At 37.7% G+C, this 20,638-nt stretch overlaps 1 protein-coding gene across 1 annotated transcript in view; it reads left to right on the top strand.

Annotated features, from left to right (window-relative positions):
• Positions 1-20,638, top strand: part of LOC120523294 (Down syndrome cell adhesion molecule homolog) — a 668,946-nt gene that overhangs the window by 644,334 nt on the left and 3,974 nt on the right. Inside the window, exons 31-32 of the mRNA XM_039744497.1 lie at positions 10,258-10,455; positions 11,995-12,297. Coding sequence (XP_039600431.1) covers positions 10,258-10,455; positions 11,995-12,297 — 501 coding nt within the window. The remainder of the gene's footprint in view (positions 1-10,257; positions 10,456-11,994; positions 12,298-20,638) is intronic.

Raw genomic sequence — 20,638 nt, 5'->3', positions numbered from 1 at the left:
TTAAACTGAGTGAAAATATGCCAATAATTATTTGTTAAGGATCTCTTTGTATACAACATTTTCAGTTCGGCCCTCCGGTTGTAATATGACAAAGCTGTCCGCTGAGCTTACTCTTGAGCATGCAACGTACAGTTGGCCATGTGAAAAGTAATCTTGTTTCAAATCTCACAGCTTGGATTGCTGTTGTCATAATCAGTTTGAGTTTCTTGGTTTGTTTCAATTATGACAGTATTTGCAGGACTTGTGTTGAAGTGACATTTGGCATCTGTCAAGCGTTGTAAGTATACAACCGGTTTCATCGTTAACTTCACATCCAGCTTTTGAGAGTTTAAATATTCATAAACATCAAAGTGTCCACTACTCAAATCGTGACCTGTGAATCTAAGATGTTTAAGAGGCATTGGCGGTTGTCGAAAGGTGTAAAATATTTGGCCATTTCGGTACACTTGAAAGCGACAACCGAACAATTCAGCGGCAGCCATCAACTCGCATGCAGAACCATAGGTGAAGGGCTTAAGCATTTCACTCTTCTAGTGCTCCTGTGTAGTACAATTATCTCCTGTACCGTCATCAGTCCACACTATAGAGCTGTCCCAGTCATTCAATACATAAGACACAATGTTCCTCTGGATATCAAGAGTAAGCCTGATATGGCCGTGCAATATGTAACAAAGTGAATGGAAAACGCAGGTGCCATCTCCGGGCATGGAAACCACTCGGTAAGTGACAGTTCTTTGATCGATGGTGATCACCTCGATAGACATGTTAATAGGGGTACGGTTGGAACGATAAAGGCAATGGGTACCTGAACAATGTAAAGTAAGTCTAAAATACCTACACAATAACTATAATCATAATAAACGAACAATAAAACAGCGGAGAAGCCGTGGATTAAATAAAAAGGCTGCAGTTATATGAAGACGTGACGTGGCGAAGCAAGGAAGGGAATGTAGAGACCAGAGCGACGGATGGCCTTATATAGGCAGGCAGCCAACAACGTGGGAGGCGTTGGGATGGGGACCAGCGCGCGCCTCACACGGTGACCGAGCTGCAGGCTATGGATGTATATATGTACGTAAGTAGGATTCAGTTAGTGTTGGGAACCCGCGTACCAAATTTCTTGAAGATGGGCCCATAAGTAACAAAGACCGTTGGAAAGTTCAATATGGCGGCCGACAGTGGCGTCATACCACCGAAATAAGTACGTACATTGGTTTCGGTTAGCGCAGGGAAGCCGCCTACCAAATTTCATGAAGATGGGGTCATAAATAAGAAAGTTCAACATGGCGGACGTTGTCGACCATTATGACAGTTACGTGTAGAATTTCAAAATGAAACCTGCCTAACTTTTGTAAGTAAGCTGTAAGGAATAAGCCTGCCTAATGTCAGCCTTCTACCTACATGGGAAGTTGGAGAATCAGTGAAGAGTCAGTCAGTCAGTCAGTCAGTCAGTCAGTCAGTCAGTGAGGGCTATGCCTTTTATTAGTATAGATATCAGACAGCGTGCAACAGTAAAGTGGCAGTTTTGATGTTAGAGAAGCATCTTCCACCATTCCTGCTTTGCTTTTCTGAGAGGAAGAGCATGACTGGATCAAGATGTTATAAAAATACTTAAGAGCATAGTTACAATGAAGGAATTCTCAAATTTATCATGATGATGAGCTCTTGGGGTGCTTCTAGTGCAGCATCTGAGATAGCAGATAATTGCACGGCAATGGCCCACAACCTAGTATAGGAAAAGGAGAGAATTTTAACTTGGTTAATTAAGAGATTGACAGCTTTCAACTCTACTAAGGTAGAGCAGCTCATCAGAGTTTTTGTTTCAGTGAGAAGGTCCTCAGCTTTAAGCTTTCAAAGAGAAGATGTTTCAGAGCGAAAGAAGAGGTGAAGTAGCTAATAATAAGGGAAGGTGTGATCTCTGCTGATTGAGGCAAGGTCACTTCCAGATACTGAACCATGCCTGCTCTTAGGCATGTTATCTTGTCCATCAAGGTTACCCCTCGTTGAATTATAGCTGTTTGTTCAAACTTGGGTGTCTAGCCAGTAGCTCTAAAACATGTCTCTACAATGTTACTTGCTCTGTGATCGTTCATCTTATCAAATAAAGTGCAGAGGCTCCATTCCAAAGTATTACTATGAACTGCATTTTTAACCATTTATTCTGAAATGTAAGATGTGGGAAGGCGCTGCTGGAGTTCAGCATGCCTTTTAAATTTGCTGTCTCAACAGGCCTCATATGCCACTAAAATGGCAATCAAAATGGGCAATGCCATCTTTGTCCTACACAATTTATTTTGTTTATGCATGAGGGCAAGTGGTAGTTGTTACAATTTGGTTTGTCACTTTTGATGGATGTTCAGTAACATATAAGAAATAAAGAAAGCATGCCAGTTAAAAAAGCAACTGATTACCCTTTCTTCCAAAGTCATAAATATTATAATGTATGTATCTTTAGGTTTGCTCCCCTGTTTAAAGTTAAAAATGATTATTCTTTAGGATTAGAACTCTAACCAAACAAATAAAATGGATCTGCAGAGGAGAAATGCTTTTTCAAAGCTCATTTGATGCAGCAGCAAGAAAGGCCATCTGTTAGTAAAGAATTACTCTCAATTGAGTGGTGAACTTTGTAAAATGTCAATGATGCTAAGCTGACAAGTGGACAGAAAAACTGTGTCAAGTAGTACTGGCGTCAAGCAGTGTGGAAAGACTTATCCAGCAGAGGTGTAGATCAACAGTTAAACTCTGAACCTGAAAAACACTTTGTTATACCTTGATTTATTTTTGTGCTTAGTCAAAGTGTACTCACTGGAAGTACTTTTTAGAAAGAACCATCACCGTGAAAGTGAAGCGCGACAGGATCATTGCTTTGTTGCTTTTTCCTGAAGCTGATTTGTTGAGACATTGTCTACTTTGTTAGTCTGTGTCCAGGAGATTCATTTCCGTGCTGTGATTTTAGCAGTATGATATTCATGGTCATACACCCATACTCGCTCACACATGGGCCAGTTTAGTCAGCCTTATATCTAATATGCATGTTTTTGGGTTGCAAGATAAAAAAACCTATGCAGTCATAATGTGCAGACTACAACTAGGTGCAGGGTTTGACCAAAATGCTGTTTTCATGAGGTTGAAACACTAATCACTGTGCTAACCCAATGCCCCACAATGTATTCAAACATTTGTAATTAAGTGCTTAAATAAAAATCCTAATATCTTCTGTTTCATTAACTTAATGTAGGTGATAGAACTTAAATCTGAAAACACTTTTGATCGGAGAATCACTTATTTAACACAGATTTGGATATAACGTAGTCTCATATTAGGAGCAAAGAAGCATTTCTCTTCTAGTTACAGATCTAGATTAATGAGGATGAAAAACATTCCTTGTCAAGTAACAGCTAAAAGAATTATTTTGGACAGATCTAATGCTAACACATGTAGAGCAGGAGTGTGCCTCAGGATTTATTTGCCTCAGAATTAACAGCATGCATCAAGGCAAAGCCTTTGGTTGCATTCATCTTATGTTCAATCAACTTGAATGTACATAAAATTGAGAGTACATAAATGTGTAGACAGCATAGAGAAAAATAAATGAGAATGCTCGTGATTGTCAATTTACTTAGCATTTCCTCTGTCTCAATTAGCATCAGGAATAAAAGAAAATAGTGATAGGCAATATACATACAGTATGTTGTGATAAACATATGTATTACTTTTTAAATAGCAGACATGCAAACTTTGACTATTTACCAGAAAAAGGAAGACTAATAAATTCAAATCTTTCTAGTAATAAGTAGAATCAGCTTATTTGGAATAGTTTTACTGTAGCTAATCAAAAAAGTACATCATCTGTCTTTACATTCCAGATTACAGTGGCCACTAATTTTCCTTCTTTTTAGTTTTAATTAACCGTTCAGAGTTCCGCACACAGATTATCAGTTGAATTAGATGAGGTTTTACATATGCAGCATGATTGAGAAGTCCCTAACACTGATATTTCATGTGTCCGAGTTTGATTTTGTGGTCAATTGTTGTCTGTTTGGAGCTCGAGTCTGCAGAATTTTTTTAAGGTGTACGGTATTTTAAATTGAGATATTCTAAATTGGCCCAGTGTGGGTGTGAGTGTAAATGGGCCCTAAAGTAAAATAGTGTCAGTCTTGTGCCTAGTGCTGTACTAAAGAAGTGTATCATTTGTATATACTGTATGTACATAAAATATATATGCATGTTCCAACTGGCTTGCGCTGTTACCTTGCAACTATTTCTTGTAGCTTAACACTAGAATTACCAGAGCCTACGAAAAAACTCGTAATTCCGTCCCACCTTAAACTGTTTCTTAAATCCCTTCACACCTCTCCGCCAGCGTCCTTTGTCTTCTAAATGTGCTGATAAAGAGAAGCTAGGAGCAGCCGGCTATTCCATCCCCCACCAATTTAGAACGTGCACAAACTTCTCTCAGCTCATGCCTTGATTTTTTTTTTTAATTCACTTTTCATTCTCTCAGTCGCGTTCAGAATCAATCCATACAACCCCATCTGACACGGCTGTTTTCACTAAAGGCAGCTATAGCTCTGCAGTGTACCACGATGCATACTAACGGCCCCCAACTGGGTTCTGACACACAAACGCTGGCGAAGCTGCCTTCTTCGTATCTCACCGTCACTTGCTTTTCTTTTTATTCAGTTTTATTGAGTGTTCCTGCCAGTCCCGCATGTTGCTGTATGCTGTTTCTTTTGTACTCCAGGACATGCAGAGGAAAGAATGGTAAAGACCAGTAACTTCGGCGCTATATGCAATCATCAGACACTCCCCATCTGCCCGTGTCGTTCAAACACAGGAACATATATCAAGTGCACTTTTTCCATCGCCTTTTCCTGTAAGAAGCAATGTACACACTTCTCTCTATGCTGTGGTTTCTATTACACACCTGAAAGAAAGAGACAATATATGTGAAAATATCATCGCACTAATGCAATATTATTTGAAAACGAACAGCGTCAGATCGGGTGTGAATTTATGCAGGAACTGGAAATTCTCTGATGCGGGACCTTCCCCCAGGAAAGAAAGTACAGTGTCAGGTGCTCATTCAGTGTAATAGAAACCATAGCACAGAGATGTGTGTACACGGCAACAAGTAAACGTGTCGTAAATGTAGGAAGGATGGTCCTTTGGTGTGTGGGAACTGTTAATATTTGAATGTGATGATTTTATATAGCACGGAATGAAAATCTGCACTTCTTAGCATTGCACCATGCAAGCTGTCGTATCAATCGCCTACTGTAACTTGCTTTCTTTTTTCTTCGGTTATACAGGTAGTTTTGAATAAAAGTGCACTTGTTTTGTTTGCGAAATGAAGTGTCTGCGTGCACTTTTCGTGGCATTACACGTGTATTTTTTGAGCATGCCCGTTTGAGCAGTATAAAAAGTATTGAAAAGTATAACAAAACAACGGGCAGATGGGGAGTGTCTGATGATTGCATATAGCGCCGAACTTACTGCTCTTTACTATTCTCTCCTCTGCATGTCCTGGAGTACAAAAGAAACAGCATACAGCAACATGCGGGGACTGGCAGGAACACTCAATAAAACTGAATAAAAAGAAAAGCAAGTGACGGTGAGATACGAAGAAGGCAGCTTCGCCAGCGTTTGTGTTTCAAAACCCTGGGGTGGGGTTTGGGGGGCGTTAGTATGCATCGTGGTACACTGCAGAGCTACAGCGCATCTTTAGTGAAAACAGGCGTGTCAGATGGGGTTGTATGGATTGATTCTGAACGCGACTGAGAGAATGAAAAGTGAATTTAAAAAAAAGCTAACCTTTACAAGGATCATAAATTGCACCGGCTGTTACAGACTGAAATCAAATGTATGCTTTTATTCTAAAACAGTAAGACTAAGAGCAGTTTACTTCTCAAAACGGTAGGGCAGGATCAAACTCGTGACCTCTTGATTCCCAAGCAGGGGCTGAGTCTATTGAACCACAGAGGCAGTTACAATAAACTGCTGTCAATGTCGCATGTTAAGGCGGCTTTTTGTTTCTGCAGTTATATTTTTGAATAAAAGCGCAATTGTGTTATTCTTGTGAAAATGTTTCTTTGCTATTTGGACTTCAGGCTTCATACATTATATAGTTATGCCTACATTTTGTCATCTACTACTAGAATATAAAAAAACGTTTCTGTTTTAACAATGTGTTGACACAGATTACTGTAGAAACGGAACAGACATGAAATGCGTGTGTTCCAAACAACAATCTATTATTTCCACTCTAAAACTCCACTTCACTCCCAGATACTCAATCAAGGCATGAGCTGAGAGAAGTTCGTGCACGTTCTAAATTGGTGGGGGGATGGAATAGCCGGCTGCTCCAAGCTTCTCTTTATCAGCACATTTAGAAGACAAAGGGCGCTGGCGGAGAGGTGTGAAGGGATTTAAGAAGCGATTTAAGGTGGGACGGAATTACGAGTTTTTTCGTAGGCTCTGGTAATTCTAGTGTTAATGATGTCATTAGCCCTGAAAAGTTTTCTGAGCTGTTTCTATAAATGGTCTGCATTATAGTAAATTAAAAAAAAATGATTTACTGATATAAACCCATTGATAATGCTGTTTTGTTTGAGTCATACATACCTAGATAATATCTACTATATTTACATTGTTGCACAATATTTCCTTCATTATCTTGTAACAGGTTTAAGCGTCGAGTTTGGTATTTTTCTGTCCAGACGTTTTAGCTCTAGACTGTCTAATGGATTCTGCTTTTCTCAGCCTGCAGAAATGAGTAATGCATACTGTACTATTTTTTGATTTATATTTTAGTTTAGTGGGCTTTTTGGAGGGTGGGATATAATGCAAAAACTGTTTTAGAATCATTTTAAATTTTCTTTTTATGTTTGTATTTAATTTAAAACACACCTGAAAATTTCCCACGTCTGTCTGTCCATATGAAACAATGTTGCTTTCTGTGGGCTGATTTTGTTGAAACTTGGCACACTTATTCTTCTGTAAAATTTGTTTGGACATTGTACAAAGTTTTTAAAATTTCAAAACCTCCAAAAGAGAAGTATTTTCAAATTTGTGATCCTGTCTCTAGAAACACAGAGAAAATTTTTGTGCAACTTTTTCAAATGTACCTTGACAGAGGTCACTTCAAATTGTATATTTGATATATTTCATTCTTTTAGTCACCCAACAGCTGCTACCGACGGTAAAACAGACAACCAATACAAGAGGTCACTTCAGCTTGTATATTTTGTATTTCCTCTTTTACTTGTCTGACAGCCATTCTTGACAGTAAAGCTGATCACCAACTGAAGTTAGTCAAATGAAAGTAAAAAAAAAAATTTTTTAAAAAGCCACTTATTTAGAAATGAATATAAGAAGAAAGTGATTACATAAGGATTGCCTTGTAAGCACAGAGTGACAAAATATGTGCTCGGTGTTTGTTAGTACAGGGGAAAAAAAGGCAAAAAACATCACGGCTGCATTATTGGCAAATTATGATTCAACATTTTTTCTGACATTATTGTCAACCCCCATGACCCATTCTCTGTATGGTCTGATGCAGTAAAAAATTTTAACCCGAGATTAAGAAATTTGAACTACATTTAGTTACAGACATTCAACAACCAACAATTAACAACAGAACATAAATTGATACCATTTCTATATCACTTAAATTGGAATCTCTTGTTAATGAAAGCACATGAGCTACCACAATCTTGTTTGGGCTATGTATACTGCATGACTTTGTAAAGTATTGCTAAAACGTACATACAGTATTAGATGTAGTTTACTAAAACATCTCATTGCATTCTATTATCACTGTTCTTTTTAAATATATATCCATCCATCCATTTTCCAACCCGCTGAATCCGAACACAGGGTCACGGGGGTCTGCTGGAGCCAATCCCAGCCAACACAGGGCACAAGACAGGAACCAATCCCAGGCAGGGCGCCAACCCACCGCAGTGAATATAAATCACTATTTAAAAAAAAATATTTAATAAGTTTGATAACTGTTTCTTTGAATTTACGATTTGTTCACTTGAATGTAAAATATAGTTTAAGTATTTTTTCTGGAAGAACACAAACTATTGTACAAGTGTATATTCAAAAAAACAAACTATCTCTTAATTAAGGAACTCATTAATTTATATTCTACTTAACAGCTATCAGTTCCTCTCTGTGACAAACTCAGTTATGGTGGTAATATTTTGAAATTACCTGTGTGACTTTTACTGGTGTTATGAACTGAAAAAATACCTATTTCCATACCTATCAATCAAGGTTTTATTCACTTTTGGATACAAACCGGATTCCAAAAAAGTTGGGACACTAAACAAATTGTGAATAAAAACTGAATGCAATGATGTGGAGATGGCAAATGTCAATATTTTATTTGTAATAGAACGTAGATGACAGATCAAACGTTTAATTCGAGTAAATGTATCATTTTAAAGGAAAAATATGTTGATTCAAAATTTCACGGTGTCAACAAATCCCAAAAAAGTTGGGACAAGTAGCAATAAGAGGCTGGAAAAAGTAAATTTGAGCATAACGAAGAGCTGGAAGACCAATAAACACTAATTAGGTCAATTGGCAACATGATTGGGTATAAAAAGAGCTTCTCAGAGTGGCAGTGTTTCTCAGAAGCCAAGATGGGTAGAGGATCACCAATTCCCACAATGTTGCGCAGAAAGATAGTGGAGCAATATCAGAAAGGTGTTACCCAGCGAAAAATTGCAAAGACTTTGCATCTATCATCATCAACTGTGCATAACATCATCCGAAGATTCAGAGAATCTGGAACAATTTCTGTGCGTAAGGGTCAAGGCCGTAAAACCATACTGGATGCCCGTGATCTCCGGGCCCTTAAACGACACTGCACCACAAACAGGAATGCTACTGTAAAGGAAATCACAGAATGGGCTCAGGAATACTTCCAGAAACCATTGTCAGTGAACACAATCCACCGTGCCATCCGCCGTTGCCAGCTGAAACTCTACAGTGCAAAGAAGAAGCCATTTCTAAGCAAGATCCACAAGCTCAGGCGTTGTCACTGGGCCAGGGATCATTTAAAATGGAGTGTGGCAAAATGGAAGACTGTTCTGTGGTCAGACGAGTCACGATTTGAAGTTCTTCTTGGAAATCTGGGCCGCCATGTCATCCGGACCAAAGAGGACAAGGACAACCCAAGTTGTTATCAACGCTCAGTTCAGAAGCCTGCATCTCTGATGGTATGGGGTTGCATGAGTGCGTGTGGCATGGGCAGCTTGCATGTCTGGAAAGGCACCATCAATGCAGAAAAATATATTCAGGTTCTAGAACAACATATGCTCCCATCCAGACGTCATCTCTTTCAGGGAAGACCCTGCATTTTTCAACAAGATAATGCCAGACCACATTCTGCATCAATCACAACATCATGGCTGCGTAGGAGAAGGATCCGAGTACTGAAATGGCCAGTCTGCAGTCCAGATCTTTCACCTATAGAGAACATTTGGCGCATCATAAAGAGGAAGGTGCGACAAAGAAGGCCCAAGACGATTGAACAGTTAGAGGCCTGTATTAGACAAGAATGGGAGAGCATTCCTATTTCTAAACTTGAGAAACTGGTCTCCTCGGTCCCCAGACGTCTGTTGAGTGTTGTAAGAAGAAGGGGAGATGCCACACAGTGGTGAAAATGGCCTTGTCCCAACTTTTTTGGGATTTGTTGACACCATGAAATTCTGAATCAACATATTTTTCCCTTAAAATGATACATTTTCTCAGTTTAAACTTTTGTTCTGTGATTTATGTTCTATTCTGAATAAAATATTAGACATTGGCACCTCCACATCATTGCATTCAGTTTTTATTCACGATTTGTATAGTGTCCCAACTTTTTTGGAATCCGGTTTGTATTTTAAATTGTCCTAATACATAGGTTTAATACATATTTCAGTAATCCATGCATGCTCTCAACCTCCTCCTCAGTATCCAAATAGGCAAAAGAAGAAAAAGGTAAGCACTTGCATAAATCATGAAAGATTTATCAAATAAAGGGTAAGAAATTATGGCTGAAGTGAAATTGCTACTATGATTCTTATGGTTTGCTTGATTTTAATACTTTATAGCCATTGTATATAGCATATTAAATGAAAGCTTTTCTTCTCATTTATCTAAAAAAATTAATTAAGGAAGATTTATTCTACACCATTGGACCTATCATGACCAGAACTAGAAACTGGAAAGTCAACTGAAAATGTTTCTTTTTGCCAGATCCTACAGCTCGTCGAAATGCAAAAACTGGCCCCACTGGTCGAAACAGATACGCCAGCCAATGGACACTCAACAGACCCCATCCAACAATATCGGCTCACACTCTTACGACAGACTGGAGGCTGCCTACACCACGTGCTACAGGTTCAGTGGACAAAGAAAGTGACAGCTATAGTGTCAGCCCTTCACAGGACACAGGTATAGTAGAAGCTTATTATGTTTACTTTAAGAATTGAAGATTTAGTTGATGGATAATCCCAACAAGCATTTTCCAACAAGGTCCTGTTGGTTTGTATCTGTTCATTAATCATTTGAGCCAAATGAGTTTTTAAGTGGTAATAAATGATCTAGCATTTCTTGAATTGATTTAAAGATCTAGTACAGTGGCCCAAACATGTTTTCATTATTAAATGAAAATGAAATCACATAATAGCAATAGCATTAAAATTCAAAAAGGATAAAATAATGTATGTCTGCCATATGCAAGCCAGAGTGTCATCATAATATATTTACAACCTGTGTTTGGTTGTTTGTGAAATTAAATAATGGATGATTGTAAAATACACCACCAGAATCTAAAATCTTTTCTCTTCAGTAAAGCACCAAGAGAAAATGTTTTGCAAGGTATTTATATTGAATTTCTTCACTGTTACATTTTTTACCTTGAGGTCCTTTTTCTGCTTGCTAACATTTTTACATACTGTATATTTGATCAAATATTACCTAATGCTGTGTTAAGCAAATCATCAATAGCTAGTAGATCAATGTTGTGAAAAGCTGGGCAAGCAGTTCAGCTTTAAGTGTTTTTTAATGAAATGGGTGGCAAGAAAGTATTCTATAAACCTCATAATACGTGGCTATACATTCCATTGATGTTACAATGTTGTGCTGTAGTGCATAAATGTAGATGGAGGGAAAGGTCCTATATGGAATTCTTTTCTAACAGAAGAAAACAAAAATAGATTTGGCATCATATCATTTTTCAGCTTTTGAAAAGAGAAACTTATTTCCATTAAAATTGTAAAACAAACTGTGTGTGGGCTCTTGCATGGCAGGAAGATGTAACAGAATAATAAAAATGCGGCACAGGCATACATTGGGGCAGCCTTATACTGAAACCTCATTCACCAGGTTTTAAAGGTTTGAAGGAAATCAAAATCAACTGGAGTATTATTAAAAAACAGAAATGAAGAAAACATTCACAATGATGCCTAAAGTGTGGAATCTATAAGTATATTAAAAAAGTCATATCTGGTGCATTAAGTAAAAAAGGAGAGTGGTTGAGCATAAAGTGTATGGTGGATACCATGGGACACAAATAAGAGAAAATATAGGCACAACAAATGCGCAGTCTGTAAAAGTTATTTAACAGGATGGTAAATGCCCTGGGGTGTTCATTTTTATTTTATTTACCATGAGCTGGTACTGTATATGCTGTGCATGCAAGTATGCAGTATAATTAAGAGTTTATCAATTTAAGCAGAAAATATATGCATGGATTGTACATAGAGAAGCAGTGAACAGTGTTTATTATGCTTGTGAATGCATTCTTATCTATTTATACAATTTTGTTTTGTTTTATTTTTTAGTATATGTGTTTTATGTAATAGGTGACCAGATAAACTAGTTTGGAAAAATGTAATTTTGAGCAAAGTTTTAATGTCCTAAGTTATTCTGTAAATAAAGATCAAATATAATATTGTCTATTATTTAAGTCACAAGAATTTCTTCCCACAGACCGAGCACGAAGTAGTATGGTGTCAACTGAGAGTGCTTCCTCTACTTATGAAGAGCTGGCAAGAGCGTACGAGCACGCCAAAATGGAAGAACAGCTAAGACATGCAAAGTTCACAATTACAGAATGCTTTATCTCCGATACATCATCTGAGCAGCTGACAGCAGGAACCAATGAATACACGGACAGCCTAACCTCGAGCACCCCCTCAGAATCAGGGATCTGCAGGTTTACAGCCTCACCCCCAAAACCTCAGGACGGAGGGAGGGTCATGAACATGGCTGTCCCAAAGGCACATAGACCAGGTAGGAGCACACTTACTGACTTCTGCTAGGTTGCAGTAATTAGAATAAACAGCCCATTTGAACAGGATCAATCACAGGTTTTCTTTCAACATTAAATTCAGATTTTTCACAGTGAATATCTCCAATCATTATTATAAAGAAAAGTATTTCAGAGATGTTGTATTTATAAGTATACATAGCATACTCACAAAAACTCATTTTTTTGACGGGTGGTAAAAACGGAAATTTCAGAATTATACCTCTTGTTCCTCTGAAGTGAACATCTGTCCATTTTCATAGTAGCATCACCCTAGTGAAGCAACTGAGGCTTAGGCAGAGCAGTGGGGGATACTGGCATCAGTCCTAGAGAGTGTACACAGTCATATCTTGATTTTTTTATTACTTTATTATCAGGATATATTTCTTTATGATCTCCACATAGAATCCAACATGGGTCATGCTTAAACCTGCTATTAATGTAAAAATAAATAAATATTCATTCTACCACTGTGACACTAATTATCTTTATTTACATACTGCTTTACATTTACATTCTCTAACGTGGTTAATACAATTTGCTGTCATGGTGATCTGAAGCCTGTCTCAGCAGAACTGGGCACAAGTTAGGACAGTGTGTCTATCAGACTTAGGGCCGTCTCATGTACACAACCACATTCACACACAGAAAATTTAGAATCACCCATTATCAGTTAACCTGGGGTATAAGAAGGAAGGCTGAAATACATGGAGGAAGCTCCATGCAGACTGTGTTTAAGATTCAAATCTAGGACAACTGCACTGTCCTCATCTTCATTTAACAATTCAAATTATCTATATATATATATATATATATATATATATATATATATATATAATTCACTAAGGCAAGACACCCATGGAAAGCACGCCACAAGGGGCGTGGATTCACTAAGCCGCCGAAAAGTAAGACACCTATGGCGCATGCAGGAAGGAGCCACGACCACCAACTCCAAGACCATTGGATACGACGACAACTCGCAGAGCCACGCCCACCAACTCGGATGCAAGGACACAGAAAAAACGCCGTCATTTATATCCGTCTGTCGTAGAGGCCACATGCACCTCCAAGCCACGTTGACTGTTCATAGAGGCATGTTTCTCGCGGAGGTGAATCGCCATATGCAGTGTGTAAAACGGTTTGCGAGGGGTATCCCATGGGATCCTTAAAACAATCTTTTACAACTGAGGTTAAAACACAATGATGTAAGCAGTTTTTAAAAACCGAGTTTTCGGTTACGACGCACGACCCGCGTGCACCATAGCAAACTGTTTTACTCGCTAGATACAGCAATTCGCATCCACTACAAACATGCGTCTTCTTCACTCACAGACAGTTATATGTTGCTCTCTCCAGAGTTCCATCTTTTCATTCACTTTCTGTTGTATCCTCAAACCCTCCCTTTTTAGACAACTGTGTCTTTCCAGAAGTGTTCAACCATCAATAAATAATTATGCGGCATTTGTTATGCCGCGGGTTCACTATTGTGTTGTATTTTGCTCTCTCCAGAGTTCCATCTTCTCATTCACTTACTGTTGTATTCTCACACCAACCCGTTTTAGACAACCGTGTCTTTCCAGAAGTGTTTAGAATTCAATAAATACTTATGCATAAGATTGAGCGTGTGTCTACCCGGCGCAGAGAGGCGTGGGTAAGCCGTTGAACCCCATTCGGGCTGCAAACCGTGGAATTCCCACTAAGTGCGACTCATACGCTCCCACTGGTTACGTCCCTACCCTTTGTACACACCCCCCTCCCACCTCGCTACTACCATGGTCGGGTGTCTTGGTGGATTATATATAGAAAAGCAGCCAAAACCGCACAGAGCAATGAAAAGTCTATGTGAATCACAGGTGCATCTGGACTGTGCAAAGACAATGACTCAAGTGACGAGTTGGAGGTGGGCACATGAGCAAGGAATGCATATTGAACGAGAAATCAGCAGACTAGCATGATGGAGGGAGTGGAATGGACGTCCTTCTCCTCTCCTCCCGTTCCACCCTCTGCGCCTGAGCGCCGTGCACCCCCATCCCTCCGTCTGGCAGGAGAAGGCGTGATGGCGGTCCGCCAGTTTTCAGTCACGGACGATTGTGTGTTGGTTCGTTCCGTGCATTGTTACAATGTTGCTTTTCTCCCTGTGCTTAAAAAACATTAAAAAACCGGCCTGATTATGCTGCGTATGTTATGCCGCGGGTTGGCTAGTATTTTATAATTTACTCTAAAATGATTATTAATTATTTAGTGCCTCTGACTTTTTGTGGTTGGATCTAATCATTCCTTGCACCATGAAGACTGCAGGTATTTTAAACGCCCAAAGATTGCTGCCACAGAAATGGACCCCATCTGATTTTCTTCTTCCATTACTTATTCTGAAGTGGACCAAACTGTGAGGTTCTTAACTTCTTAAGAAATTTTCCTTTCACATCTCATTTTCATTTGAGCTATGGGTTTCTTCATCCTTGCTTACTGTATGTGATTTTCCACCTAATCATTCTGAGTCATTAAATTGTTTGTTTCCTGATACTCTCCATGCCCTGACCAAACCACTCATATACCCAAGCCTTGATTTGCACCACAGGTACTGACTTTTTGACCTATTGGTACTTCTGAGCCAAATTTGGTGATCCTTCTGTCAATATTACATTGAAGTCACCCTAAATCGCTATGTCACATTACATGCTTTTTCCAGAGATCTTTAGTCATAGCTTTCACTTACATCATTTTAGCAACTCAGAAGCAGTAAATTTCCTCTAACAAAATCACACAGGTTTGATTTTTATCTTTAGTTGTAGGGTTGGACTCGGTGTGCATAACAGCTGACAACCAATGAATGTTCATCCAGAAATACAATGAATATAATGCATTGAAGGGGAATAATGAATGCAGGTGTTTTGGGCCTTGCATACAGAAGACAAACTTATCTGTCTGATGTATCATGTTTTACATACCATGACAGAATGGAGGAAAGGAAAAAGAGTTATGAGATTGTGGCTGGACTTGCCATACCTGTTAATCGTTTGTACAGCATGGGGTCTGCTGGGCAGGTTTGTTGTCTTTCAGAAAAAGGGGCACGCACGACTGTGGTGGAAGGTCAGCATGCAATCGTTAAAGTTGATCTGGCCAGTGATGTTTGCTTATGTAGACTGATATGGTCTGGCGACAAGATCAGCAACTTCAGTCGGAAAGTCTGACATACCCAACAACTAAAAGTTGCGTAATGTCAAACCAGCTTTTAGAGTTGCCAGCACAGGTCTTTTCAGCCATCTCCACTTCTAAATCCTTGAAGAGGTTCCATTTAACTTCTAGGCTTTTCCAGTGGTGTGCACTGAACATATTTGCACAGATTCCCTTGCTTTCCTTTTATAATAAATGAAACTGTCATTGCTGCCAAATATTCTAAATGTTTTGTTTAACTTGGGTGGATGTGGAGATTGGATCACAGATTTAGAAGCAACACAACACATTTACTGATTTTGTTTAAATAAACTGAGCTGCAATTGAAGTCACTTTAGGGCTTTGTCTCAGTTTACTTACAGCATTTAATCTTGAATACCTCAGGCATTTAAGTTCTTATGTTTGTGTTGAATGTCTAAACTTTAGCTGAGGACAGATGCACGATCCTATCACTTTTCTAATAATCCATGATTTAAGGTCATGTTTTATGGACGATGTTTACAAATGACAGGTAAAGTAATTGATCAGGCTTTGTATATTTCATGCTCATCACTTTACTAAACATAGAGTATCGGTTAACCAGTTCTGGCAAGAATCCTCTGTTTCGGGTGACTTATCTTTTATACATGAGAATGGTGGGTACTCTTTGTGCCTTTCAGCCCCATTAAAAGACTTTATTTAAACTGTATAATATGTTTAAGTAAAATTATATTGCTTTTAAGATCTTACAAATATCACAGTTCAAATTTACTCAAAATTATGTTGAAGTTCACAAAGTGTAAATAAAAATTAGTGTGTAAAGGGGCACAACTCATTATGAAAGGACACAATAGTAAAATATAATTTCAGCTCATTGCAATTTATAAGAGTTTTAAGAAATTTTGCATTTTTTCCAAACCATTACATTCTTATACAATGTGTATCTCGAGATAGGCTGATGTTCCATCAAGGGTTGGTGGCTGCCATGTGCTCAATGCTTCTGGCATAGACATACCGTATACTCTTAGATACCGTGAATCTATAGCTTTATGTATTGCCTGGTAGACAGTTAGGCAGTTAAATGTTTTACCACACAGTCATTTGTCTGATGTGTTTACTTGCCTCAGCTATGCATGACATTTTCTCATAAGAAAAAGTTATCTGCTCCTTTTTTGTGTGATCTCTACATATGTTGCCATTGCCCTTGGCTTGATTCATCCTAATTTGTAAGCACAGCTAATTATTACTTTAAGTTTTAGGCATTGCCCTATCAAAGACACCATGTTAGATGTATTTCCTGTTTTTGAGTGATTATGATTGTGTGCATAATTTTGCCCTGCAATGAACTGCCCTTTGTTATTTGCTGCCTGGATAAGTATTTGTCTCTCACAACCTGGCCCAGGACAAAAGTGGGTATTGAATATGGATGTCTGGTTGATATTAGTTACTGGTGATAACAGCCTTTTATGATAATTGTATACTAAATCCTAGCACTATGTACATAAGAATAAAAATAATATTCTCAAACCTGCTTAATCAAATTCAGTGCTGAGGTGGGCCCAGGACCAGACCAGGCATTACTGGGTGCCAGAAAGAAAACAGCCAATCCATAATGACACTTTTCATAAAAAATTGAAATCTCTTAGTCATGGAAGTGCATTTATGAAGGGTAGACAGAAAAATGTCCTTGCTTATTGAAATAATTGTATTTCTTATAATAAAATGTAGATTCTGCATTTATTTGGACCAAAAATATAGAGAGGATAGCTAGATAATTCTTTTTTTTATTTCATTAGAATTTTGCAAGGCCTGTCACAAAGCTTATTAAATTATAAAGTGAAGTCTATGCTCTTTTAAACCTGTCTATGCCAGCTGGAAACTAGATATAATTGAAGGCAATTAGCTATGCAGGGTTAAAGGACCGTGTCATCGCTGATACCTACTGACAATGTTTATAGCGATGTCCTGCAGTGTAACTTCAGATGGCTGGCGATAGCTGGCTTACATTGCTATTAAAAGATACATGAAGGTAGGTGGAAGGAGGCCCTTAAGAGGAATCAAAACTTGTGGTTCTCATCGACTGCATTATTTATCCTTCATTACTAATTTAGGCTTTTTCCAAATTTGAGGTCTTCAGGTGAAGATCATTTTACATCGATTCCAGAGCTAGCAGGGAAAGATGCCCAGACTGAATGTTGTGTTATGTCTTGAGGTTCAGAGATTAGTTGTTTTTTGTACGACTGACAAAATAGCAGAAACTCAAACATTTCTCCTCCAAAATGTCCATGAGAGAGATGTCAAAGGATATACAGTAAAATGTCAGAGGAATTATCAACTGCCTGCTCAACTAACAATTAAAGTAGATGGGACAAAAACACTAATTTCGCTTTGTGAAAGGTACAGAACAGACCAGTGTGTCAATAATTATCCCTACTGTGGATGCCTGTGAACGTGCATATCAAAAGCAAGGGAAACTAAACATGATAACTTTATTTTCTGAATGTGAAAGGAATTGTTTCAGTTGACTTGCAGTTTAATATATGATTTTTTTTCAGATAGAAAAAATATAATTGATTCTATTACATTGTGAATTTTGTCCTCTGAAGTGATCCTTTCTAACAGAATATTTATTTATATTTAGTATAATTGTCTACATTTTATACTAGCTCCAACGCTCTTTAAAGAGGCAAAACGAAAAAGTCTTATTTAACCTTTAAGGTTAATTTTAGAAAAAGGCACTGCTCAATGTGAAAAATAAGTCTTTTTTTTAATCAGCAATCACTATTTTATGAAAATATACTATATATGGGCAAAAAAATACTTGACGACATGTAATTATGAACAAAGTAAAATCTCAAATCCAACATTCTTTCTTTTATAGTTTACATAATATAGTTGAATGTTGAATGAACTGACTTTAACTCCTTCATAAAGCAGCTGTGTAGGCAAACTAGAAGATGAACATAGTTTCATCACAACTAGAGTTTGTCATCATGATGTGTTTTTACATTCTTGAGTTGAAAGGAGATTGGTAACGTGCTTTATCAGTACTTTTGTGCGACTGATGCCCTAAAAGTTGACACACAGTTGACAATACAGTTTGAACTTCAAATGGAATACTAGCCTCACTCTTAATCACAAAGAAAAGCTTTATTGCATTTAGGTGCTCAAGTGGGGGAATCTGTGGACGTTTTCAGAGGCTAGCATTAGGCTTCTTTTCCAGCAGTCTGCAGCAAAGGGAAATTTAGACTGGGGTTTCTTGGCACGTGAATAAATTACCACTACTGTTGGAGTTACCATTGTGTGTGACTGTCGTTCTTTCTTTAGCTGATACCTTTACCCAAATGAATGTGCAAAACATTAATATGCATTGGAGTGTTTACAAAGAAAGTACAAATCATCAAGCAAGTGAAGAAAACATTTAATAGTCAGGTTAGTCCTGGAACTAGACAGTAAGCTAAAAATAACAAAACAAAAGTACAATTAGTTGAGGACTAACATGGGCTGACAAACAGTAGATATCCATAATAGTTGTTTAAGGTTAGCCCGCTCATCAGTGAAACTGGGAAATATTTTGATGTATTCAAAAGCTTATTACACAGGTCAGGAACAGAAACTTTTAAGCTTTTACTTGTGGAGTACTGCTTTGTTTTCATTTCTTTATATCCTTATATATGCTGTTAAATAAAAGCTTTCTTATACATTTTGGCACCATTCAAAAACCTCTAAATTACACAATGGAATAGATCTGTAGTTGTATAGTTTTGGTTTTTATATACAGTTATAAGTTAAATTGTTCCTTAAAACTACTTTATCAGATTTTTTGCCCTTTCTACTCCTCGCTTCATCGCCAGATTTCTTTCTGACTCTTCTTGAGAAATATGTTCCTCATGATCTACTGGTATGGCTTTGTTATTTTTAGGATGTAACCTAACTGCTCTCATCCCATTATACTCAAAAGTTTGGCTAGGTATTTGCTGCTGGCAGAAAAATAACTGACTTATGTGAATTTATATATATGTGTACACACAGACACAGACACACACATATTATAGGAAATAAACTTATTTGACCTTATATACTCATACATTAACTATACATATATTGATTTTGGCTCCATATATATATTTTTTTTTGACACACCATAATAAACATATATATATATATATATATATATATATATATATATATATATATATATATATATATATCTATATATATATATATATCTATATATATATCTATGGGTATCCAATTACTGTATGTATGCATGTATTTGTCTTTATGATTAGTACAATTAATCAAGAGGTAGTAAAGTTCTTGATGGTCTTTAGTTTTCACAGTTAAGAATGCTGGCACCTGAGAGCCGTTGACCTATGAATTGCTTAATGACCACTGCTTGGCATCACTACCAGACGAATGTCAATATGTTGGTTAATCTCACAATCCATTTCCTTTTCACCCATGTGTAGGACCCCAAGGTATTTGAACTTCCCTAATTGGGGCAACAGCCCCCCATTACTCTGCAAAGAGGGAGATAGAGAGAAACCCGACACAACCTTAGATTTGGATATACAAGTCCTCATCTTAACCTTGTTGTACTCTTTTTTGCAGTATATGCTCAAGTGTGTGCCAGAAGTTGCTGCATGGTAATGTTAAAAATACAATATCATTTGCATCACCTCTTCACACCAAATACAGTCCAAGCATCAGCAGAACCTTAATTTTCAATCCATGAAAATTAAAATATAGAATAGGAGTCAAGGCACACATTTTGTGGAGTTATATAGCTACACTGAATGGAATTATCATTGCCATCCAGCAGTGAAATTGTGACAATGCAGGTATCTTGGCCTCTTTCTTTATTGACCAGTAGTGGCCAGTGCCCCAGGCATTGTCGTTGTCTCAATTACACAAACCACCACTATTAGTTTTAAATAACTAGATTTTGTAGATTTTATTTGTGATAGATGTGTTAGACACAATCGGGTGTAAAGGTGATATTGAAGTTTGGACCCTGAATGATATCTAGTATCTCTTTACACTCCAGTCATTAGTTAAAACATTAGAACAACTGTGACAAGAATAGGCCATTCAGACAAAGAAGCTCATCCATCCTATGCTCCTATATTGTCCAAAATAATAAGTCAAGAAGTGATTGTCCCTAAAGTG

This window comes from Polypterus senegalus, chromosome 2 (genome assembly GCF_016835505.1).
Source record: "Polypterus senegalus isolate Bchr_013 chromosome 2, ASM1683550v1, whole genome shotgun sequence".
NCBI classification, from domain to species: Eukaryota; Metazoa; Chordata; class Cladistia; order Polypteriformes; family Polypteridae; genus Polypterus; species Polypterus senegalus.
Note: the sequence above shows the minus strand (reverse complement) of the source record. Positions and strands in the feature narration are given on the sequence as shown.